Source organism: Vicia villosa, linkage group LG2, assembly GCF_029867415.1.
Source record: "Vicia villosa cultivar HV-30 ecotype Madison, WI linkage group LG2, Vvil1.0, whole genome shotgun sequence".
Taxonomy (NCBI): domain Eukaryota; kingdom Viridiplantae; phylum Streptophyta; class Magnoliopsida; order Fabales; family Fabaceae; genus Vicia; species Vicia villosa.
In genome coordinates, this window is record NC_081181.1 from 6822475 (window position 1) to 6848507 (window position 26033).

At 33.9% G+C, this 26033-nt stretch overlaps 3 protein-coding genes across 3 annotated transcripts; 2 read left to right on the plus strand and 1 right to left on the minus strand.

Moving 5' to 3' along the window:
• Positions 1-615: 615 nt before the first annotated feature.
• On the plus strand, positions 616-5718 carry LOC131648961 (casein kinase 1-like protein HD16). Its single transcript, XM_058918696.1, has 16 exons — positions 616-1138; positions 1267-1380; positions 1472-1545; positions 1851-1920; positions 1999-2054; positions 2644-2715; positions 2874-2968; positions 3062-3128; positions 3224-3353; positions 3445-3663; positions 3776-3903; positions 4032-4206; positions 4293-4383; positions 4906-5063; positions 5139-5327; positions 5411-5718. Exons 1-16 carry the CDS (start codon positions 836-838, stop codon positions 5468-5470), a joined length of 2001 nt encoding a protein of 666 aa, XP_058774679.1. The 5' UTR covers positions 616-835; the 3' UTR covers positions 5471-5718.
• Positions 5719-10680: 4962 nt separating this feature from the next.
• Positions 10681-12475, plus strand: LOC131645802 (casein kinase 1-like protein HD16). The gene is made up of 6 exons (XM_058916010.1): positions 10681-10838; positions 10923-11044; positions 11184-11358; positions 11442-11532; positions 11663-12009; positions 12096-12475. Exons 1-6 carry the CDS (start codon positions 10722-10724, stop codon positions 12153-12155), a joined length of 912 nt encoding a protein of 303 aa, XP_058771993.1. The 5' UTR covers positions 10681-10721; the 3' UTR covers positions 12156-12475.
• A 10895-nt stretch (positions 12476-23370) lies between these two features.
• On the minus strand, positions 23371-25814 carry LOC131645803 (leucine aminopeptidase-like). Its single transcript, XM_058916011.1, has 4 exons — positions 24745-25814; positions 24351-24584; positions 23868-24194; positions 23371-23790 (listed from the first exon to the last, which is right to left on the minus strand). Exons 1-4 carry the CDS (start codon positions 25705-25707, stop codon positions 23494-23496), a joined length of 1821 nt encoding a protein of 606 aa, XP_058771994.1. The 5' UTR covers positions 25708-25814; the 3' UTR covers positions 23371-23493.
• Between the last annotated feature and the right edge of the window lie 219 nt (positions 25815-26033).

Below are 26033 nucleotides of genomic sequence, written 5' to 3' on the forward strand. Positions count from 1 at the left end.
TTCCCGCGAATAATGTCCACCCATAGCTTATTCTTCTGCTCCGTCACCTGTGTCTCCGATTCCTTCTTCATCGTCTCACTCTCTTTCAGCGAATTGGGGTTTTCAGTTGTATCCCCTAATTTAGAAACCTCTATCTCCTCCACCACTACAATCGGTTCCTCTACATCTGCATCAGTTACCTCCTTCGTACTCCGTCCGTCATGGCTAGTTCCCGGCGATTGAGACACCTTCTTCTTCGGCGGTCTTCCCCTTCCCCGAGACATCGCATTTCTTAAAATTCTTAGCAAAGGAGAGTGTTTTAAAAAAAACAAAAAAAACAATACTCTCAATTATGTGTATCTCAAAAGTATAAGCTTTTTAATATGATAACGGTAATAAAATAAGAATTGTAAATAACACCGGACAATAAACAGTGAAAAATTTGTTTTCATTTATAGTTTTTAGGATGTGAAATATTTTATTTACTTAAATTATATTTTATTTGAATTAACGGTCGTGATTGACTACTTGTGTAAAATTTTTCGTGTATTTCAATTAAATTCTCTCAATTACTTTATAATAATAAAATAAAATTTGATAACAAAATAAATATCTCGAAAGTGGAAAGTTATATAGACTGATTTGATGAGCAAGGGGATCTTGTTGCCTGCCTGCCTCGTTTCTTCTTTACCTTCTTTTTCAATCTTCCCATTCATTCACTTCGTCTTGTTTCTCCCAACCATCAAACCCTAACCCTATCTATCCATCGATTCAACTTCTCTCAATCCGACTCATGATTCACCACTTCTCGCTCTTTTCCTAAACCGCATGGTGATCGATTGCATGGGTTTACAGCATGCCTCAGCTTCGTAGCGGAGTGCGACGTGCTCGTGCAGCGCCGGTAACCGAAAAGGAATCGGAGCCGCCACCTAAGCCGGCGCCGAGGGGGAGGGGTAGACCCAGAACTAGATTGGCCGCCAAGAAATCTGAGCCGCCGTTGACACCGTTATTGGTTCCTGAAAGTTTGAAGAAGGCGGTGGTTGAGGAGGAAGGTGTGGGTGTCATGGGTGATGAAAGAGTTGGTGTCAGTGCTAATAAGGATAAGGGTGTTGCTGCTGTTCCAGAAGAAGATGCCAACTCTCCACCTCTTCCAGAAAGGGTTTGTGCCCATTTTGTTACTTTTTGTATTCGGTGCATCTATATTATGTGATGGTAGTTGATGTTATTGTGTCTTGATTATGATACTTTGTTTAACTTAATTATGAGTTTTGAATTTCAATTTTTAAGGTTCAAGTAGGAGGATCGCCTCTCTATAAGGTAGAAAGGAAACTTGGTAAAGGTGGATTTGGCCAGGTTTTTGTTGGCCGTCGCGAGCGTGCTAATGCTCCTGGAGCTGTGGAGGTTAGTTTCTGTTTTCACATATGTGTTGTTGAAGATTGATATTGTGATTGATATGACATATTGAGTTGATTTCTGTTTTGTTATTTTCCAGGTGGCTCTGAAATTTGAACATAGAAACAGTAAAGGTTGCAGCTATGGCCCTCCTTATGAGTGGCAAGTATACAAGTAGGTACCCTCTTCATTTCGTAAATTTGTTTGGTTTTTTTAGCTTATGTATTGTGAAAGAGAGCCTTGCCACAACTATTCTAGTTGTTGTCATCTGATTAAGAGATCATGGGCGTGTATTCAGTCTATTTGCTTATGCAAGATAAAAGTATACATCTAACACAATAGACCTTCGATGTGTCCAACCCTACTATGGACTCTGCCGTGGTGAAAGCTTTATAGCATTGGGGTTGTCTTTCTTTTTTAATCGTGTTTTGTGATTAAGTCGTTGTAGTTAAAGTTTGATTTTTATGTTCTGTCAAAAGCACACTTGGTGGTAGTCATGGAATACCTAAAGTACACTATAAAGGAAGACAAGGAGAATATTATGTGATGGTATGATCTAATCCATACAACAAACATTGTGCTATCTTATCGCATACTTAAGAATTCAACCATTTCCTCTATATGCAGGTCATGGACATTCTTGGTCCAAGTTTGTGGGATGTATGGAATACCTCAGGCCAATCGTGAGTATAAGCTTAACTGTATCTTGGCTTCCTGATTGTAGCTCTTAAGTTTGTGGGATGTATTAAATCAAGGACATTTGTATATTGATTTTATTTGCTTTTAGGCTTTCTTTTTTTAAGTTTCACATTGAAGCAAGTTGACTGTTTTTAACATTGTTTTCTTTTAAGGACATGGATAAGTGAATATATAAAGAAATTAAAAGTAACGCGTAAGAGGCAAATAGTTTACATGTTGGTTTTATTATATACGTTTTAGCATAGTTCTTCAGTTTCTAAACATCCCAAATAACATTTTTAATATAAAGAACTACTTTTGTGAAGATCTGTTGTAGTTTGGCTCAATGTATGCTTTAATTGGTTTTGAACGTATGTACTTTTTTGCTCTCGATGTAATATTTGTGCAGTCAGCTTCAACCTCTCTCTTTATTCCTGTTAATTGTTTTTTTTTTTGTGCTTTTATACTCATTTTCTCATTCCTTTCTACCCCTCGTGGATACTCCGAATGATTATGTTTGAATTGTTTCGGTGACTAATTTTCTTGTTTGTTCTTTGACTTATTGTTTTTGCTTTTTTATCAAATAATATTTAGGATGTCTCCTGAGATGGTCTCATGTATAGCTGTTGAGTCATTATCAATACTTGAGAAGTTGCACGCAAAAGGGTAAGTTACTGGTCAACCATTTTTGTTGATAATACATCTTTTTCCCGATACATTCTTCCTACTTAGCAAATTTTAGAATGTTTTACAGTTGATTTACTTTTTACTTATCTTGATTCTAAACTATAAACATACTTTTTTTGTTCCTTTTGTTTTTATAGTTATGTACACGGAGATGTAAAACCAGAGAACTTTTTACTAGGTCAGCCCAACACAGCACAGGAGAAGAAATTGTTTCTTGTTGACCTTGGTTTAGGTTAGTGGATGCAATTTAATGATAAATGTGTATTTTAGTTATCAATCTTATAATATACCTATGTAAATTTTATTCATATGCAAATAATCACAGCAACAAAATGGAAAGATTCGTCGAGTGGAAAGCATACTGAATATGATCAACGCCCCGACATGTTTAGGTCTTCTTTATTTCACCTCTTCTTTCTTACCTCATTGCATTTTTACTCCTTTACATGGTTATCTATATGTTCTTAACCCTTATATTTTTATGTAGAGGGACTGTTCGATACGCAAGTGTTCATGCTCATCTGGGAAGAACTGCCAGTAGAAGGGATGATCTTGAATCACTTGCATACACACTAATCTTCCTTCATAGGGGCCGATTGCCATGGCAAGGTTTCCAGGTACATACACTTGTATATGCTCACCTAGTACTATCCCGTGCGAGTTGTATTCCTTTACCCATTATGTTTCAATTGTTACCTTGTTTATTAGGGTGATGGTAAATCCTTCCTCGTTTGCAAAAAGAAAATGGGAACATCTGCTGAGATGTTGTGCTGCTTTTGCCCTGCTCCTTTTAAACTATTTCTCGAGACTGTGGTGAACATGAAGTTTGATGAAGAACCCAACTATTCCAAGCTAATATCCTTGTTTGATGGTATACTCGGACCTAATCCCGCATTACGACCAATTAATACCGAAGGCGCACAAAAGGTAGTCACCAAGTGCATGTGAAGTCAAGTTTCTGGCTTATTTTCTTTCCTTTTCTGGTTTTCGGTTGTATTCATCACTAGTGTTTATGTCTACTTGAAACCTAATTTGATAGGTTGGGCAAAAGCGGGGTAGATTAACTGCTGATGCAGATGACGAACAGCCCAAAAAGAAGGTTCGTTCAGGGATTCCTGCTTCCCAATGGATTTCAGTTTACAATGCTAGACAACCAATGAAACAAAGGTAAACCACTGCACTCATTCTTTCTTGCTTCTTCAATCCAGTAATCAAATATGTAAAGAATGAGTGAACATGAGTATGATATTATCTTTCTGAGTTACTTGTGACCTTTAAATCGTCTTGCTTTGTAGGTATCATTACAATGTGGCTGATGGAAGATTAGCACAGCATATTGAGAGGGGGATTGCAGATGACCTTCTTATCAGTTGTGTATCATGTTGTTCCAATCTATGGGCACTTATCATGGATGCTGGAACTAATTATACCGGACAAGTTTACAAGTTATCACCGTTGTTTCTACACAAGGTGGAATATGCTGTGCATGCCTTGCTCTTTTTATAAGAATAGTTTGATGCGATTAATCTTATCTATATAACAATTTTTCTTTGCAGGAATGGATCTTAGAACAATGGGATAAGAACTTCTACATTACTTCTATTGCAGGGGCCAATAATGGCAGCTCTGTTGTGGTGATGTCTAAAGGTTTGATTACTTACGATGTTATTTTTTGCCACTGTGATTTGGCTTTGGTTACTTTTCCTAGTTAATGTATGTTGTTATCCAACATTTTGGAAAAGTTCTTCAGGATTTGTTATCCTTTTCTCATAGAACTATTCTTGCTTTTGGGGATGAATAGTTTCAGTTATGTACTTGAATGAGTGCCACTTCAACATCACCAACAACTAAGTCTTATCCCACTAGGTGGAGAGTTGGCCACATAGATCAAAGGATGCCATAATGCGCTATCATAAATCATATCTCTAGCCAAACCATTGGTTTCTAAGTCTTCTCATTGTTCCTCAAAGTTTTTCTTGGTTTTTTCTGCCTCTTGTGCACAGCTTCCTTTCTATTCATGGCGTCCACTGTCCTTGGCTCTTTATGATTTTTAGTCTGAGTTTCTATTACTGTTTTGAAATAAATTTCTGAATTTCTGAATGCATTTCTGTGTAATGATTCAAAGTTATTTGCTCTGATTTTGTGGTGGTTTTGATCTAATTTCTGCAGGTACGAGGTATACTCAACAATCGTACAAAGTAAGCGAATCTTTCCCCTACAAGTGGATAAACAAGAAGTGGAAAGAAGGTTTTCATGTCACCTCAATGGGTACTGCTGGAAACCGCTGGGGTATTGTTATGTCTCGCAATGCTGGATTCAGTGAACAGGTTTGCCGTTGATTTGTATTCTATTTTCTGGCGCTGTTACTGCTATTTATGCCATTACTAACCTTTTCAATGTAGGTGGTGGAACTGGATTTCCTCTATCCAAGTGAAGGAATCCATAAACGTTGGGATAATGGTTTTAGGATTACAGCAACTGCGGCCACATTGGATCAATCTGCGCTTATATTAAGTATCCCGAGGAACAGGCCCGGTGATGAAACTCAGGAAACTCTGCGCACATCTCAATTTCCCAGTGCTCATGTAAAGGTAGGGCAAGTTGAATGACTCTCTAATTTCTTGAAGTTAATATCAAAACTGGTCCCCTCATTATAAGTTGTTCTTATGTTCAGGAAAAATGGGCAAAAAACCTTTATCTTGCCCATTTGTGCTATGGGCGCACAGTATGCTGATTGATCTCCATTACCATCAGAATTTGATTGACAAAAGAATTATGGATTGTCTGCTGCCCTATCACATATAACATCTTTTTGAAGACATTATTTGTGCCAGCAGAGAACCATATTTGTTCTCTGTTGTATAGTTTATTTTTACACTGTTCTCTACCCTTTTAATGTATGATTTACTTTTGCTGTGAAATTTGGCAGGGTAATGTATGTTTTATTAGCTATTATATATGTTCATCAATTGATCTTGTGTATACTGATTTTATCTGTTATTTTCTGTATACAAGACAACATTGTTGTTCTCTTTACATAAAGAAAACTGTTCTCTAAAAATTGGTTCTCCAAAATTGTTAAGTTACTAACTTTTAGAAAAACAAATCAGACTCGAAGTGTAGAATTCAGGGTTTGGTAATATTCGCTTACCTCCTACATATGATATGATAGTGGGAAGAAGTTTTTGTGGGGCGTGGTGGTAAGATTTTCTCTAGACGATGAACCGGGATTCTGTGAACAATAAAACAATTATAAGTATACAAGGTTAGAAAGAAGGGTCTTGATTTCAATTTCTAATGCATTTTAAATACATTGAATGCATGCATTTTAAAAAAATTTACCTCTTTAATCACTTAAACACTATTGGTCTTTATTAATGCAGTTTGGCTGCTGAGGTTTGCCTATGCGACTATGAGTCTGTTTGGTAAGGTCATAAAAAGAGTTTTTAACTTTTCAGGTCATATAAATAAAAAATTCTGTTTGGTAATTGTTTTTAGCTTTTAGTTATTTTATTAGTTTTTGTGTTTTTTTGAAAAGCTATTTGAAGTAGCTTTTGAGCTTGTAGCTTTCAGCTTGTGATTTTTTCTTTCATTTATACTCTTATTATTTTAACAAAAATCTATTTTTACCCTTCAATATATATTATGATTCAATGTTTAATGTTTTTTCAATCTACTTCTAAAGTATACAATAAATTTTGAAATAGTGTTGATAATTCTCAAGTTAGTGAAATGTAATCGAAGAATCAATGAGATTAACCGAGACGAAGAAAATTAAAATTTTTGTTATATTTTTATGATATAATAGTAAATAATAAAATTATTTTTATCATTAATTTTGATTAACTTAACTGAATTTAAATTTTATGTATTTTGTTAAATTTATTTATATAATTTATATACAAATTCAAAATATTTTGATGTTTCTTAAATTTTTCACATTTATTAAAATTGCTTTGTAAGTTTGTATTAATATATTTATTTTTTTCAACATTATGTAAAGTAATAGAAACATAAATGAGTCATCATCTAGGCTCCTAACATAAATACAACAATCATGCTCATTTATTGCGAAGTCAATTTGAAATATGTATGTCAAAGTGCTTGTACCATCATTGCCTTAGAGACTATTTTAAATCACACAAAATTCTTTTTAATTTGCAAACTAGCCTGCCACGTCCAATGTCATTAACACCTATGGCTGCTCCATGTAAATTTTTTCATCTAGAGTATAGTGAAAAAATGTTGTCTTCACGTCCATATGCTCTAAATGCATGTCTTGGCTAGCTACCACGCCTAACATGACCCTGATAGAAGTATGTTTATGATCAAAGAGAAAATCTCATCATAGCCAACTCCCTTATGTTTTGAGAACCTCTTTGGTACAAGACGTGCCTTTGAATTCCCCCCTTTCTTTTTTGTTATTGTTGGTTTTCTCTTGAACACCAACTTACAACTGATAACCCCTTTTCCCTTAGGAAGTTGGACAAGCTTCCATGTCTAATTTTTCTTCAAGGAATCCATCTCCTCCACCATTGCACAAGCCTAGTTATTTTTCTTCTGGCTAGCTACAACTTCTCGAAAAGTGGAAGGATCTCCATAATTAGTAAGAACTGTACAAGCTGCCAAGTCTATATACACATATATTTTTGGTGGCTTGGTTGAACATTGCTCTCTGTCACATACAAGAATATAATCCTGTACTCCACTTGAAACATTTGGTCCTAGCCAATTTCACCATCCCCTCGTGCTCCCTCTTGTGGTTCAGCTCAAGAGCTACCAGCAAATTGTTCATGAGTGATTGATCAACTTCCACTCGAATAACCTATTTGCTAGAAGTTTCTCCTCCAGACACTGACACATATGTTGAAATTAACTTATTCAACTTTAAATGCTCATAAAAAACAACAACTTTGATGATGACCATATTCTTTTTTGATCACATCCCATAACTTAAACCCCTTTACACCTTATGCGTAATCAAGAAGACACATTTCTTCGAATTTGGATCAAGTTTGAAATGATCTTCATTGGATATTTGCACATAAGCTAGGCACCCGAAATCCTTAAGTTGTCAAGATCAACAGGGTTACCTGTCCATACCTCCTTTGCAACCTTCCCTTCCAATGAAGCCCATGGTGATCTGTTGACAAGATATCACACCATGTTAACTACTTCTGTCTAAAAACCTTTTGACAGTCCAAAATTCAACAAGAGATATCTTTCCTTTTAAATTAAATAACTATTCATTCTAACCATCATAACATTCATTTGTGGTGTTTTACGAATTAAAAAACATCTTTGAGTACTATGTTCTTTACAAAAATCTTGAAATTTGATTCAGTGTACTTTGTCCCATTATCTGACTTAAATACTTGATTTTCAACCTTTTTGATTCGTCACTTCTTCCTTCCACAACTTGAATTAGGTAAATATTTATGATTTCTGCTTCAACAAATACACCAAAAACTTGCGAGAAAAAATCACCAGTTCTGCCTGTGCTATCAGGGATATCACAATTACAATAAAGCACCTTTTGTAGCGCGGGGATGGTTACTTGGAGTGGTATCTCACTATATCACACCATCACCTCATACCACCAATTGTAGGGTATTCCATTGCGTCAAGGCCTTCTGGTGCTAGGGTTTTTGATGCTGATGTACAGGCTGACGACGTGCCTCCGCCATCACCTCCACCTGCCACAGATCACCAGGATTGTTGCCTCCGGTTGATTGCGGATAAACTAATGGGTTTGGTAAACCTGAATGGTGAGGTTTTACAAGATTATTTAGGCTAGCAGACATAGCCCGTGAGGGGTTTATGTAGACGTATTATATGATGCTTGTATTATATGCATATTTTGTGACTCCGACTACTTATCACGACATTTTTTATAGCATGATATTTTGGTGATTACATGTTTCGATTTGAATATGAACATAACATAAAACAATACAAAAAACATAAATTACAAAAAAACTAAACATGAAATCCTAGGTACTACCAGATGATTTTGAATGTTTTAACATCTTGATTAAGTCCTCGACAAATCATGTAATCTACACTTCCAACTCGATCAGACCCTTAGCCATCCTACGACGAAATGATTTCCAGATGGCCTTCACATCTTCATCGGTCTTCAACTCAATCAGGTTATATTTCACACTTCCATTTATATCAATCCAATCTTCCCGAAACTCGATCTCTCTCACCCTTATGTTAATCAGAAATTGAGGAAGTAACATCTTTTAAGATGTCTTTCTCTATAACATATGCCCTTGTTAATACAACTTTGGATTCATTCTAGACCACACAAATTTGCCGGTGCAATCACAATCCTACAAAAATGTTGCCAAATTCCTAATCGTTAAATTTTTTGAATCAATACACTACCAGAAATTTCATCATACAACTAAATTTTTGGTACATAATGGTAGATTTTGAAATTTCCGGAAAAAATAAAACCTACCAAAAATTTCAAATGAACTACCGAGAATTTTTCACATACCAGAAATTTCAAATGAACAACTGAAAAATTTATACATATCGAAAATTTCAAATGAACTACCAGAAATTTTATACCTACAATTTTTTTTCAATATTGTATCGAAAATTTCGTTCGATAAAACTATTCCCATTTTATCAAGGACATTTTTGGGATTATGAAAATATGGGGGGTGTCAGGTATAATTGTGGGGGGTGCTAAGTTAAATCTTCCTCTAAATCAAAAAAACCAAACCCGATATCCACGAACTGCCAAGTCACTCATGGGCCAATGAACCATCGACCATTCAACCTTTGATCATTGACTGAGTCAACCATTAACTAGTAAACTCATTGATTATTAACTAAATTAAACATTGATAGTTGATTGAATGTTGACTAAAAGTCAACATTACCATAAATGTGTTTTCTTTTTCTTCATCATTTAAGGTTTTAAGATATATTTCAACAAATTTTCTTCTAAATTTAACTTCGTCCAATTTTAAAAATTATTATTTCATTTATTTTATATTTTTACAATTTAAATCCATCTATCAATATATTATTATTCAAATTTTATTATTATTATTATTATTTATTTAGATTTCATATCATTGGATATATATATATATATATATATATATATATATATATATATATATATATATATATATATATATATATATATATATATATATATATAGCATATCAAGTGAGAGCATTTTTAAATGAGAGATGAGAGGAAGAAATATTAACCATTGGATTCATCAAGAGAGAGAATGTTAATACATTAATATATATATCGATTCTTCCTCAAACCAAATCCTATTTTAGGTTGACAAATTAAAATATTTGAAACATATATTATAATCAAATTCATGCAACACGAGCTTTCTTCCTAGTTAAACAAATAATACCATCATAAGTAAAAAAAATTAACGTAATTTTGATTAAGAAACTACTATTTAGAAGATAAGGTAAAATAACATCAAATGTCGATTTTGATTAATTACTTGATAAAGAAAATCACTATTTATGACTTACAAAATACTCACTTTGCCCTAGATATTTAAAAAAAAAAAAATTTATCATAAAGATTTTGAGTTCGATTTTCGTCTTAAGCACGTAAAAGTGTTAGATTTTGTTAAAATATTTTTTTACTGTGAATATAATTTTTCACTGTTTAAATAATTAGTCTTTGCAATTGGATGTAGAGGATACTCCATTTATACCAAAAAAAAATATTTTAAATTATATTAATATTTTTTTATCATAATGTACCTCAATTCATTTTATTCACTCAAATAAAATAAAATAAAATAGTAAATATATTCAGTCAAAATTTTCAATTAAAGCATATATTTTGTTATTAATACACATATTGACATAGTTATTCAATCAAAATACTGTGTATATATATATTTGAAACATTAGTGCTAATAAAAAAAAAAAAAACACAACTAATTTTCGACACTTTTGTGATTTTGTAACTCTCAGTTCCAATGTCGGAATCAAAAGAGTCATCAAGAAAACGTGAAAAGACTATGGTCGATCTACAACCTTCCTGTTCCAACCTAATATCATTGTTTGATGAATTTGTCATTGATGATTCCAAAAAGGTACTCAGTACTCACTCAATTTTCTAGTTTTCCAATGAATTCATCATAATCTGAAACCTAAATTTGATTAAATTTGATTCCTAGGTTGGACAAAAGCGCGGTAGAGTTAAAGCTGATTCAAATGTCAACATGATTCCCATTCACAAGATTCCTCCTCCCTCCCAATGGTTTTCAGTTTATAATGCTAGAAAACCAATGGTACAAAGGTAAAAAACTTTTCGCAATTTCGGTCGGTACAGGTGTCAGTGTCACGCGACTTGTCGTGGTCGCAGAATGTTTTTTAAAACCTAAAACACTTTAATTATGATTTTTTTTTTTGATATATTTGTGATTTTTGAATTGTAGATATTATTACAATTTGAGTGATGGAAGATTGTTACAACATATTGAGAAAGGGATTTCAGATAAGTTTTGTATCAGCTGTGTATCATCTTGTTCCAATCAATGGGCAGTTATCATGGATGATGAAACTAAGTATACTGATCAAGTTTGCAAGATATCATCATCATTTTTACCCAAGGTGGGATTTGATTTGTACCTATTGCTTTTTTTTATAAGCATAACTTAATGTGATTAATCTTGTGTGGCTTTGTTTCTTTGCAGGAATGGATCATGGAACAATGGAGTAAAAACTTCTTCATTACTTCTTTTGCCGGGTCCGAGAATAAAACCTCGGTCGTGGTGATGTCGAAAGGTTTGATTACTAATCATGTTACTTTTTGCAATGGTGAATTGAATTTGTTACCATCCTTGGTGTTTTTGATTTTTAATCTGAGTTTCTGAAAGCCTTTTTATGTGTAATGTTTTCGATCTAAATTCTGCAGGTACGAGGTATAGTCAACAATCTTACAAATTAAGCAGATCTTTCCCTAAGGAATGGGTAAACAAGAAGTGGAAACAAGGTTTTCACGTAACCTCGATGGGCACTGCTGGAATCCGCTGGTGTATAGTCATGTCTCGCAATGCTGGATTCACTGATCAGGTGGTGGAACTTGATTTCCTCTATCCGAGTAAAGCAATCCAAAAACGTTTGGATAAGGGTTATATGATTACAGCAACTGCGGCTTCATTGGCTCAATCGGCGGTTATACTAAGTATCCCGAGCAAGTTGCTCGGTTATGAAACTCAGGAAACTCTAGTTACACCAAAGTTTCCAAGTGCTCATGTTAAGGTAGGGCAAATTGAATGACACTCTTTAATTTCTTATTAGGTAATATCAAGATTGTTCCTCTCATTCTAGCTTCTTGTTGTTTTCAGGGAAAATGGCCAAAAAGCTTTTATCTTTCTCATTTGTGCAATGGGCCTAGAGTATGCTGATTGATATTACTTCCAGGGCTGTCTTTGAGGACCGGCTACTGAACGGGGCCAAAAGTTTGTCACACTTAAACCGTAGCTAAATAGGGCCTCATTTGAGCAATGGGCCTAGAGTATGCTGAACTCCTTTAACTTCAGAATATGCTGCTCTATCATATAACATCATTTTCAAAAGACTAATTGTGCCAGACTGTTGTATAGCTTATTTTTACTAATGGGAATATGTCCATCAATAAAGCGTGTGTATACCAATTTGATCCTTTTGTTTGTGTGCTTGAAAACAATATGCTAGAATTAATATCAATCAGTTATCCTTACGGGATTTCCAGAACTATATCGGTTATGAACGCTTAATACGAAACCATAAATCCTTAGTTTTAGCACACTTAATGAAAATATCATCTATTACTAGTTAGGCAAACATGGCACAACATTGGAAGTATTAGGATTTTGCTATAAAGTCCCAATTTCTAATACTATAACAACTGTCTTCATTACTCATTCACATAAGTTGATCCTTGCAATCACCATCCATAAGCATAATTTGTTTGACTTGGTCCGCTTCAAAAGCTATAAAAGTTTGATCGATAAAACTGTTGTTCCAACTTCTAGTTTCCCTATAACATAGGGGAAATGATCTTGCTTCCCGCAATTCTAGAAACTGGAATATGCCTTTTCATGTGTTTGGAGATGTATTTTCAGGTTCACCTAAAATCACATCAGGCTTCGTAATTTCAGATAGACGCTTAATTTATTTATATGCATGTTCTCCATTCTTTATTTTGAAACTATACGATATGGAACTAAATATTTGCAATATCTTTGCACAAAAGCACTTTTTTCTCTGTTTATTATTACTGAATTCAATTGTTAATTTTGAACAAACAAAATGTTACAAGCAGATCAGAGGAGTATTGGCAAATTTGACGTAGCAACAACACCATTAACCCAATGTTTTAAGGAAACAACTTTTTCTCATTCATGTTTATTTCATTTAGAACTTTCAAAATGTCAGGGCAATTTGGAATAGTTTTTTTTTTCCTTCTCATTTAGAACTTTCATATTACTGCAATTTAGAATAGAGTATTAAAAAATGAGTGCAAACAAAATAAAATAATTTCAACATATGGGATTTCAAGAGATTGTTAATATTATGAACACAAATTCACCATCAATGGGTTTTGAGTAAGCAATAATTTAGAGTTAAATCAATCAATAACTATACTTATTTATATTTAGAGAATACAAAAAAATTAGTGACCTTAGTTATTTGTTGCTTTAAATTATTGTTAGTTATTTTGTTATATATTATGTTAAAAATAAATAAAACTATATATTTTTGTTATTACCGGTTCGACTTCAGTCGGACCCGGTCAGACCTTTAAACATTAAACTACACTTATATTGTTTTTATGTCCAATCTGATTTTAATTACCTTGGTTGAAATTTTAAATGAGGGAGTTTCTTAATACAAGCGAAATTCCCGTCATATCCAATTAATTTGGATATGAATACCCGAACTTACTACATTTCAGTTTTTTAATGAATAAGTTTGGAGATGCATATATGAAGCCACCAAATAATAGCTTTCGGACACACATATCCGACATAAATACTGACTATAAAAAAGAATCAAAAACCTTAAAAGCAAAGCAACTTACCATAGATTTAAGGACAAAAATTTAATATTACATATTGTTATAAATAGGTAGATGAGAACGTTGCAACATTTTGATAACATCTTTTTTCGATCTTTGAAGCTTCGCATCCACTTTAATCAGACCCTAAGTAGAGCTTCGCATCCCTAACATCGTTGAACGCAACAACATTTTTTACGAAAATAAGGATTTTTGAATATACATATTCGAACCAGTTTTTGAAAATCCCTTTATGATGCGTTCTTGATGCGTTCGAAGATGAATCTCCGAAGATAATTTTAGGGTTTTCGGTAATTTAGGATGTATTAAAAAAATTCTCTTTTTTTTAGTGAATTTGCTCCATATACAATGGGCTTAAAAATAGTCTATAATGGGCTTATTAGTCCAAACTTGTAAAAAAAATGATAGTAAATTATACAAAAATAACTAGGATTTTTATTTACTCAAAATAAAATTTGGAGTAATGCAAAATCAATTCTTTTTAAAATTTGAGATAAAATAAATCAATATAAAATTAATTATTATTTTAATTAATGTAAAATAAAATTGAAAAAAATATTGTTATAAAAGATAAAAAGTTAATTTATAATTTAAAAAATTGTACACATATAATATATGATATACTATATAAAAATAATTATACTTATATTCTATTAATACTAGTTTGACTTTAGTTAGAACCCGATCAAACTATTAAACCCTAGACCATTATCGATATCGTTTAATGACCGATTCGATCTTAATTACCTTGATTGATAAAGAGTGGAGAAAATGGAGGAGGATTGAAAATTTGGAGAAGAGGTTTTAATTTTGCGTTAGACAAAGACACCAGGTGATGTCACGTCACCGGAGAGGAATTAAAGAAAGAGATAATAAGGGGGACTCCGTCCAATGGTGAAGAACAAAAACGATGATTCAAAGGTCTCTATTTTATTAAACTTAAAAAAATACAGAGATATAAAAAAGATGTTTAATTATGTTTTTTTATTGGTCCCTCAAAACCTCTTTTTTAAATTAAATTGGTCATTTTTGTTAAATTTTGACTAAACATAAATGTATACTTATATGATAACAGAGTTGAAATTATTTTAATTTGACATAGTGTATAGTTATGTGTAGGGATGTCAATGGGGCGGGGCGGGGGCGGGGGATACATTCCCATCACAATCCCCGCCCTCGAATATATTCCCCATCCCCACTTCGGGTCCCCGCTACGGGGAGATTTTGTCCCCCATCCCCATCCCCGCGGATCCCCACGGGTCCCCACGGATCCCCATTGTTCATGCGGAGATTCATAAACATGATTTTTTATTTTTTATTTTAAATCAAATTAATAGTAAAAGCTTAAAAAACTAACCACAAGAAATTTAGAAATTATTCTTTTATGATAAATATATTGTTTGAACAATATTTAATCTATAATATTGAGTGTCATGACCACCAAAATTTCAAACTAAAAAATTGAAATAATCATTTATATCTCACTCTTTTACTAACAATACATATATATTTTAAATTTGTGTATAAGATTAATTATATGAAATGACAAATAAACTTCCATAATAATTTGAAATTATATAAAACTTAAGGACATTATGTTACTTTAGGCGGGGCAGGGGACTCCACGGGGCGGGGGATATTTACGCCACCCCCGTCCCCGAAGTGCCTTCGGGGAGACTTTGTTCCCCATCCCCGTCCCCGCGGAGAAAAAATCCCCGTCTTTGGGGCCCCAAACGGAGATTCTCCACGGAGATCCCTGCTAATGGAGGCAAGTTGACATCCCTAGTTATGTGGTAACATTATAACAAAAATTAGTAACTAACCCGTACGTTTGCACAGGTTCTGGTACGGGACGCACATTTGTTTTAAGTCCCCACTTGATATTATAATATATTTATTATATAAAAATTAGTAAAACAAAAAAATTGATAGTATAAGTAAAAAAACAGTTAGACTGGATATTTTTTAAAAGTAAATATCGAGTAAAAGAAATCACTGTCCCAAAGAGGATACTTGCATACCAGATATTATGGGGGAGTTGTAAATATATTTTATTTTATATATATATATATATATATATATATATATATATATATATATATATATATATATTTTGAAGTATTTAAAATAAATATAACTTGTGATAACAATGTGAGGGTTACCCAAAAAAATAATAAACCCGTGCGTTCGCACGGGTTCTGGTACGGGACGCGCATTTGTTTCAGATGTATATTTTTAATAGAAAAATGTCTGGTACCCGTAAAAAAATAATTATTAAATGTATAGAAAAATGTCAGGTACCCGTAAAAAAATAATAATTAAATGTATAGAAAAATGTCTGATACCCGTAAAAAATAATAATTGAATTTATAGAAAAATGTCTGGTATCCGTAAAAACATTTAGATCAATAAAATTTTTTAATACAAAATATAGTTTTGTTATAAACCCGTGCGTTCGCACTGGTTCTGGTACGGGACGCGCATTTGTTTTAGATGTTTATTTTTTAATAGAAAAATGTCTTGTACCTGGGAACAAATAATAATTGAATGTATAGAAAAACGTCTGGTATCCGTAAAAAAATAATGATTGAATGTATAAAAAAATATCCGGTACCCGTAAAAAAATAATAATTAAATGTTTAGAAAAATTCTGGTACCCGTAAAAAAAATAATTGAATGTATAAGAAAAATGTCTAGTACCCGTGAAAAAATAATAATTGAATGTATAGAAAAATGTCTGGTACCCGTGAAAAAATAATGATTGAATGTATAGAAAAATGTTCGGTACCAGTGAGAAAATAATAATTAAATGATTAGAAAAATATCTGGTACCCGTGAAAAAATAATAATTGAATGCATAGAAAAATGTCCGGTACCCGTGAAATAATAATAATTGAATGTATAAAAAATGTCTGGTACCCGTAAAAACACTTAGATCAATAATTTTTTTAATATAAATACAATTTCTTTATTCATTTATCTACAAAATACAATTTCTTTATTCATTTTAATACAAAATACAATTTCTTTATTCATTTATGTCATTTCAAAATCGAAAAATATTTTGAATATCATTTATTTATAAATATGCATTTAAAATGATTATTTTTTTTAACATAAATGATTAATTTCTTTATTCTTCTCAGGAATATAACTAATTACGATTTAAAACATGTCCATTTTATTAATTAGAAATGATTACATATTTAACATTTTTTATTAGTTGTGTAAATTTACCATTTTTATGATAATTAAAAACATGTTTATTAATTATTTAATAATTTTCTTATTTTCTATATATTAATATAAATTTAGAAAACTATTTTAAATGTTGATCATAAAAAAATTTGTCATTTCAATATCGTAAATGCTTTGAATATGACTCACTCATAAATATGCATTTAAAATGTATGCTTTTCTTTATTCTTCTCACAACTATAGCTTAATTACCATTTAAAATATGCTCATGCTCTTAATTAGAAATTATTGCATATTTAACATATTTTTTAGTTTTGGCTTAATTAACATTTTTATGATAATTAAAAACAAATTTGTTAATTACTAAATTATTTTTCTTATTTTCTATATATAAATATTAATTATAAATATGTAGTAAAAACTATAATATTTTTATAGTTTCCATATAACTCTTTGAATGTAATAAAAATAATATTTTACAGTTATTAGTTATACAAAATAATACATAATGCATATAAAATAAAATAAAAAATATTTAATTACTAAAAGATAAAATTAATTAATAGTTAATCAACATTTCTCAAAATTATAAAATGATGGCCCTACATTGTAGGAGTAATAATGTCAGGTGCAATGTTCATTGGTTACTGCAATTTATAAATGGATGTATTAGACTTTCACATCTATAATTCAAACAGGGAAGACATGGGAAACATAACCATGAATGAAAAATATAAAGCATTTATGAGATTATACCAAAAGCAAACAGAAGTGATTTCAGAGATAAAAACATTGGATGCTCTAATATTATCAATCAAAAGTCACAAATAAAAAAGTGTATAAACTTCATTAATGACATATATTAATATAATAATATTTTGAATCATATAAATTAAAGTTAATAATAAGTGACACACATTTTTATATTTTTTCCAATAACACATCTTTTCAAGTATAACTTAGATGGATGGTGTGTTTAAGAAAATTGAAACCGAATCCCATAAATTGTTAAACTGCAGGAAAAATTGACGGGAGAGAATTTCTTTTCCCAAATTGACACATTGATGGGTACATGTTAAAAAAAATATTTTTATAAAATAATAATAATATATGAATAGAATATAATTTTAAGGACAATACATAAGAACTATGTATTTAACATAATTCAGAAAAATAGTAAATAATAACAAAAAAAATAATTGTATAAAATAAAGAATTAATAACTGTCAATCATCCTATATGGTAACAAATCAGTAACTTATTAAATTGTTTTTATTTAAACTTAGTACATGTAAATACCATTTAAACGGTGAATTATTATAATTATTAAATCATTTAAACAGTGAATTATTATAATTATTAAATCATTAAAAACATTTATACAATATTGATTTAAAGATTTAAAAAATATTTCAATGGTGAGAGTGAGATTTTAAAAAATATTTTAGCACACCCTCTTCCTCAGTGCTAATTTTAAATAACAATATCTATAAACGTTCAGGAATTTTTCACTGCAGGGAAGATGTATAAAGCCATAAACTGTACATTGGTGACTCTAATACCTAAGTCTAGTGCTGCTAAGACAATAAAGGATTATAGGCCAATAGCCTGTTGCTCCACCATTTACAAGGTTATATCCAAAATTATGACAACCAGGCTCAGTACAGTTTTGAGAAGTATCATTCACCCTAGCCAGGCTGCATTTGTGCCAGGCCAAAGAATCCATGATCACATTTTACTGGCTTATGAACTGATCCGAGGGTACACTAGAAAAGGTGGAACTCCAAGATGTATGTTGCAAATGGATATACAGAAGGCTTATGATAGCATAGAGTGGTGTGCTTTGGAGAGTATCCTTAGAGAATTGGGTGTCCCTCATACTTTTACTAACTGGACCATGCTTGCAGTGTCCACAGTGTCCTACAAATTTAACATAAATGGTATCCATTCTGACCACATCCAGGCTAGTAGAGGATTGAGACAGGGTGACCCCCTCTCTCCTCTCCTATTTGTGATGGTAATGGAGTATTTGTATAGATATCTGCAAAAGTTAAGCCAAAGCCCTGATTTCAAATTTCATTCCAAATGCAAGGAACTCCAGCTTGTAAATATTTGTTTCGCAGATGATCTGTTAATGTTTGCTAGAGGTGAACATGCATCCATAAAACTGATGATGGAGAAGTTCTTGGATTTTACTAAGTCCACGGGTTTAGCAGTCAACCCTTTGAAATGCAGAGCTTACTTTGGAGGTGTGAAGGATGAGATGAAGCAAACAATCCTTGGTGTGACTGATTTTGCTGAGGGGTCCTTGCCTTTTAGGTACTTGGGCATACCCTTAACTAGCAAAAGGTTAACTGTCCAACAATGCATGATTTTGGTTGACAAGTTGGTAGTTAAAATTCGCCACTGGAGTGGAAGATTGCTCAGTTTTGCTGGGAGGCTACAGTTGATACATATTGTGCTTTACTCCATAACACACTATTGGATGAGTTGTATTCCCCTGCCCTAAACAATCATCCATCGTATTGATAAAATCTGTAGAATTTTTCTGTGGACAGGTAAAGAGGAGGAATCAAGGAAATCCCCTGTGGCTTGGAGAAAGATTTGCACTCCAAAAAACAAGGGTGGGTTGAACCTAGTGCACCTGGAGGACTGGAATCGTGCCAACCTTATAAAGCTCCTATGGAACATTTGCAACAAGGCTGACAGCCTATGGGTGTGATGGATACACACCTTTTATATAAAAGGAGAAGACATTATGCAAATGGATAACAAGATTGATGGATCTAGGATCATGAAGGCAATAATGAAGATGAGGGATGTCGTGGTATAACTGAATCTCTGGCAGAAGTTGAAGGACCTGGTCAGGGTGAAAGTGAGAGACATATACCTTCATATTAGTGATTTTGGCCCTGATGTGCAATGGAGGAAAATTCTGTTTGATAACAAGGCTAGTCCACGAGCGAAATTTGTGACATGGATGACATGCCATGGAAATCTTGCAACAAAGGAAAGATTGAAAAGGTTTGGTATGCTACAAACTGATCATTGTGGGTTCTGCAGGGCTCAAGAAACCATTGAACATCTGTTTTTTGAGTGCAGAGTGATGAAACAAATTTGGAGTCAAATTTTGGATTGGTTACAAGTGAAGCATAGCCCAAGGGGCTGGATTATGGAACTGGCGTGGATGCTGCAGCAGACAAAGAAAAAGAGCTGGAAAACTAAAGTCCTTAAAATGGCATTTAGTGAAACTATCTATGCTTGCTGGAGGCTGAGAAACGATACCGTGTTTGGTAATACTGTACAAATTGATACCATAGGACCAAACATTATAGATACCTTGATATATAGGGCTTGGATGAATCCCAAGTTGAGAACACATATTGGTTCTCTAATGATGTAATGGGGTAGAGTTTAGTCTTGTTTGTTCATATGGTGGGCTGGATATTTCGCCTTTGTAATTAACGGTTTTTGGTAATAAAGTATTCTTATTCCAAAAAAAATAAAATAAATAACAATATCCTGTAATAAAAAAAGAATTAAAAAAAAACAATATCCAGAGTTCAAAATTGCATCCGAAATGCTATGCGTTTCAAACACTCCAAAATGAATCTGATATGCATACTAACATGCTTTAAAAGCACAACTGATATCAAACATGGTTTTACTCATCGGCAAGCATTTAAAAAGATGTACCAGATACTGCAGTGCCTACAAAATCACCTGGATTGCTTTCAACTGTCTGTAGAAAACCAACAACATTTTATTTTAGGAAAATTTGGGAATACATAACAGCAACATAACCGCAACAGATCTGCAACACAGAACAACAATAACATCATTATCAAAAAATGAAAAATATTTAAGGTTTTCATCAGCTTCATTACTGGGAAAACACAAGACAAAGACACCATTACATGTTTACACGAAAATAGGCATGAGAGGAAAGCTACAAATAAAACAAAAACCCAGATTTAAATTTATACGAAGTAGAAAAGAGAGCAACATCTCTTCATCATCACTCAGTATCAACAAAATAATTCCAGATCTGAAGAAGAAGAAGAACTTATCTGAAACGAAAACTATAAAAATGATATTAGTGATGTTGAATAAATAAAAAATGAAATGGCTGAAAAAACATTGAACAACAATATTATAGTTAAACAAAACTGATACATTAAGAGGAAGAGGAAAAAAACATATATTATCATTGATGTCTTTATCATCTTGAATGATGAAGCAAGTATAGAAAGATGAAGCAAGGGTAGATGAAACAACAAATCCAAACCTGAAACAACAAACACTAAATTAGAAGAAATTAGAAAAAAATTTAACGAAATTTTTGGGTTTTTAACATAAAAATCAAAACTTTAATGGATGTAGTTAAGAAAAAAGAAGAAGTCGTAGTCGTAATCAAGGAGAAGAAGAAGAAAGGCGAAGATATATTAGAGGAAGGAGGAGGGAGGAAGGTGGAAGATGAAATTTGCCGAGAAATGAGGAGGGAGGAAAGTGGAAGAAGGAGATAATAGAGAAGTGACAGACTACAATAGGAAAGGCATGGGAAAGAGGAAGGTGTAATGATAAGACATGTTGAGTAAAGCAAATAGTATAGTTGGGTTTTCAAGAAATATATCAAATGAAAAAGATTTGGGTTTGTTCAAGAGTGCAAGTAAGCTGGTAGAGAAATAAGCTGGTGCAAGTGGTAAGCTGTGGCATAGAAAGAGTAGGTATCAAAGAATTGCAAAGAAGCCAGCCACGTGGCTCACTATCTAAGCAAAAGGTCATTCTGGTCCTTTCCAGAGCATTAATCTTTCTTATATTGTAGATTTTGAACCATAACATATTTGTTTATCTCAAACATTCAAACATGAATCCAGACGAACCATTTTTTTTAAGAAGATTGATTTGTTGCATTTGGAAGAACGAAGACTCATTAAAATCCGAAGAACACTCAAGTCATTATCTTCTAATGCTTCATTAACTATTCATCATAAATCTTTAAGAGGTTTTGTTCTGGACCGGCCCAATTACTCCAATTGAGCCAATCCACTCTTTAGCCAAGGCATTCTGGTCCACACGCGCGACAGCCTTCTCCGGTCCGCTTCGGGCAAATACAAGATATAACTAGGGGTGGTAAAACGGGCCCGGCCCGCGGGGAAAGCCCGTTTTACCCGCACTTTTTCGCGGGGCGGGAGGAGGTTTTAGGCCCGCTCCCTTTAGTGTGCCCGCCCCGCCCCGCCCTGTTTTTTCGCGGGCTTTTGCGGGCATGAGCTTTCTTATACAATTTTACTATTATTAGGCCTAAAAGGTTCAATGCCCGCGGGCTTTCACCGTCCCGCCCTCACATTTTTTGCGGGGCGGGGCAAGGTTTTAGACTCGCACTCTCAAATATGCCCGCTCTGCCCTGTTTTTTCGCGGGCTTTTGCGGACGGGCCTAAACGGGGCGGGCATGCCCGTTTGCCACCCCTATATATAACCGAGCACGCTGAAGTCTCGTACTCGACAACAGCCAACTCGCATGTTTCCTGGCCTAGCGCTTCGTATGGGTCTTAATCCTATAAATGACCCTCTGACCCTAGAGGGCAAGGTAATCTCTTACCCAAAATCTCTCACTTTATTGTACTTTGTTGTCCGAACACTTACTTTGGCATCGAAGTGCCTTGCAGGTACAACCACCTTTTTCTCCCCTCCAACCGTTCCGAATTTCAAGCTTCACCGTTGCTGGCCATCTATTCTGCCCAGTAAGATCAGGTTTGAAATTTTTTGTTACAAATTTGAACTTTTTAGTTTATCCATGCACCATGGAGGGAATTTATCGAGTTATCGAAGTTAGGCTACAAATCTTTAGTGTTTGGCACGTAGTTTGGAATATTTGTCCTACTCTGAAGTATTAAGTAGTTTTATGATTATCTTTAGTCTTTGGCAAAGTAGTTTGGATTATTTATCCGACTTTGAATTATTGAGTAGTTTTAAGAGAGGTCAATTGTATCTTAGAACTTTTTTCGTTTTTGCTAGTTAATGTTTGTTAGAACTTACATTCGTAAGGTTAGTAAAAATTGAGTAATTGAGTGGAGAGGGAGAGAGAGTATAATTGAGGATGAGAATGTATTAACGTTAGATAGTCATCTCTTCTCATTAGGGACTCTGAGATGTGGAATTTTAAAAAAAAAAAAAAAAAAAAAACGGTATTTTACCCGTCATCTGCTCCTTATTCCACCTACAGCTTTCACACAACTAATGGTACAAGTACACCAAATCCAAACAAAGTGTAAGAAATTTTAATCATTACTTCAATTGATTTTTTTTCCTACAAACTGAAGAGTTATTGTCATTTTTATATAATTTAGAGACTAAATTGATGATTTATTCAAAAATACGAATGGTAAACCATATCTTATTGATGTTAAAAGGCAGACTGAAACAGCTCAAGACACAGATTCACTTCTAGATGTTCAAATATATAAAATATTCAGAGAAATATCCTTCTAAGTGTACTTAGCAAAAATGGACTCAACAACACCTTGAGCAATAGGATGGTAACACTCACGAGCCTCCGAAAAAAGTCTTTTGGCAAACACTTTGTCTTCTTCACTGCCACTGTCTTTCACAAGTGCAGTGTAAAGTGGTCGAAGATACTTCATCCTTCCAACTTCTTTTAAGGTTTTCTCCACTTCGCTATAGTAAGCTTTGCATCCACATGAAATAGCCCTTTGGAGAAACGACACTTTGACTTCATAATCTTTTGATTCAGATAGCTTGTAGCGCGAATCCAAGGCTAAGATCTGCACAAAATGTAAAAGACCAGTTAAATGCAATCTGCAAAGTATAGACTTCTTCACGAGTGTATAGCAGTATATACCTGAGAAACTTCAATGGATTTCGGCAAGTTATCCAAGTAGAGCTCCCACTCCTGACCTTGCCACTCAGCTATTTCATCCTCCGTTGGCATCCTCCCATTTACCGACTCATTTGCCAGAGCAACAATAGTTTTATAAACACTTGAGTCGGGCTCATATGCATCTGATGGGATGCCAGTACCTTCTGTCCACAGTACAAGGTCGATCTGATTCTCTATGCCAGGGATGTTTGCTTTAAGGAAGTCAAGGAATGTTTCAGTATCAATCGATTTGAACTTGAAAGTGGCAATATATTTCTTCAGGAACTCGTCAAATGCAGGTCTCCCAACCTGTAAAATTCAACAAGAAAAATCACTTATACGAGCATAATTTAACAACTGCAGGTTTTAGCAAATGACAGATAAACTCAAAACAGAGAAAATAACCAGGAATATGATATAAAGCGAGCTTTAAACATATAGAAACAAGTAAACAACTTCAAATACCTCACGTTCAATCCGCAACAAGAACTGAAAACCCTTCTCGTATGGAACCTGAGAATACGCATCATCGGGATCAATTCCTTCCTGATTATTTTTTAGCTTAGTCAACTCCAAATTATCCTTAAACCTCTCTACATCCTCATTTAAACCTCTCCAACCAATTCCAATATTCAATGTGGCCCTTTTCTCTCCTTGAACAGCCTCCACAATCCTCCGCTCTGCATACGTAGTGAAACCCTAAAACCACAATCAACAACAATGACTTAATGGTCACAATTATAACTTTCCAATGATGTCTCACATGTGTTTATATCGGTAGATAAACTAAAATATATCCATCCAAACATATTCTAATATCAATCCAATGATGAAAAGCATAATATTTTCATAGTGATACCTCATTGAGCCAAAAATGTTCATTGGTTTTATTTGTGATCAAATTACCAGTCCAACTATGAGCAAGTTCGTGAGCCACAACCTGTGCACCAGTAGCATCACCTTTAATAACAGTAGGTGTCAAAAACACCATCCTTGGATTCTCCATACCTCCATAAGGAAAACTCGGCGGCAAAACCAACAAATCAAATCTCCCCCATTCATACCCTCCAAACAATCTCTCCCCTTCCCTAATCATCTCCTCAGTCCCCTCAAACTCTCTCCCAGCCGAATCCAACAATTCCGGAACCGATTCAGCATAAACCCTAGTCCTAGGCCCAACCTCCCTGTTATCAATCTCACCAACAGCAAATGCAAATAGGTACGGCGGCACCGGAAGTTCCATCTCAAACTCCTCCACCACTCTCCCTTTCGAAGAATTCCCAAAACAATCATCGGAATCGAGTAAAGATCGTCGCGCGACGTGTTTCGCGGCCATGACAGCGGTTAATTCAATTGGAATATTCAATTTTGCCGAATAACAAACCCTAATCGCCGGTGTATCCTGGCAAGGGAAAACCGAGCGAGCGTGAATGGCTTGGCACTGAGTGTAAACAAAGGGATGCTTCTTGTTGAATGTTTGAGGAGGGAGAAGCCATTGGAGAGCGGAGGAAGAAGGTGAGGTGGTGTAATGGATGAAGAAGGAGGTGTGGTTAGTAAGAGTGAGGGTGAGTTTGGAGCCTTTGATTGGATCAACGGTTGGAGAGAGGGAAAACGGGATTGGATTGGATTGGGAGTCGGTGACGGAGTTGATGGAGAGAGAGCGGGTGTCGAGGAAGAAAGGACCGGAGTGAGGGGTTTGGAGAGTGAAGAGTGCGGAAGCGTGGATGGTTGAAGATGGGAAGTCGAGGTAGAGAGAGAGGGAAATGTGTGTGGTTGGTGGGTGAGTTGAGTCTGTGTAAGAGTGAGGATCGATTGGAGCCATTGTTGAAGTTGGTGGAGAATGAGGAAGAAAATGAAGATGACGGTGTGAACTGTGAAGAGTGTTTTTATTGTTAATAAAGTTGATTTAGGTTGAAGATAACGATGCTTTGATTCTTTTCTTAATGGAAGAGAAAGGACAAAGGATGGTTTATATTCTACTTTATTATTGGATAATATTAATTAAACTATTGTATTAAGTATTAACATCAATCAACTATTAAAAAGATGCTTCCTTTCCATCTAAAATGTCTTTCCATTTTCTAATTAGGGTAGTTTTTTTTTTTTTTCCTGTATGTAAGTGAGATTTTAAATTTGATCTTGTATTTT

Coding starts and splice junctions, on each gene's coding strand:
- LOC131648961 (XM_058918696.1), top strand. CDS start 836: ATGCCTCAGCTTCGTAGCGGAGTGCGACGTGCTCGTGCAGCGCCGGTA. Junction 3,129..3,223: donor CAACGCCCCGACATGTTTAG/GTCTTCTTTATT, acceptor ATTTTTATGTAG/AGGGACTGTTCGATACGCAA. Junction 3,664..3,775: donor ATACCGAAGGCGCACAAAAG/GTAGTCACCAAG, acceptor CTAATTTGATAG/GTTGGGCAAAAGCGGGGTAG.
- LOC131645802 (XM_058916010.1), top strand. CDS start 10,722: ATGTCGGAATCAAAAGAGTCATCAAGAAAACGTGAAAAGACTATGGTC. Junction 11,045..11,183: donor AGAAAACCAATGGTACAAAG/GTAAAAAACTTT, acceptor TTTGAATTGTAG/ATATTATTACAATTTGAGTG. Junction 11,533..11,662: donor GGTCGTGGTGATGTCGAAAG/GTTTGATTACTA, acceptor TAAATTCTGCAG/GTACGAGGTATAGTCAACAA.
- LOC131645803 (XM_058916011.1), bottom strand. CDS start 25,707: ATGGCTCCAATCGATCCTCACTCTTACACAGACTCAACTCACCCACCA. Junction 24,195..24,350: donor TGTTGCGGATTGAACGTGAG/GTATTTGAAGTT, acceptor TGAATTTTACAG/GTTGGGAGACCTGCATTTGA. Junction 23,791..23,867: donor AATCCATTGAAGTTTCTCAG/GTATATACTGCT, acceptor CATTTTGTGCAG/ATCTTAGCCTTGGATTCGCG.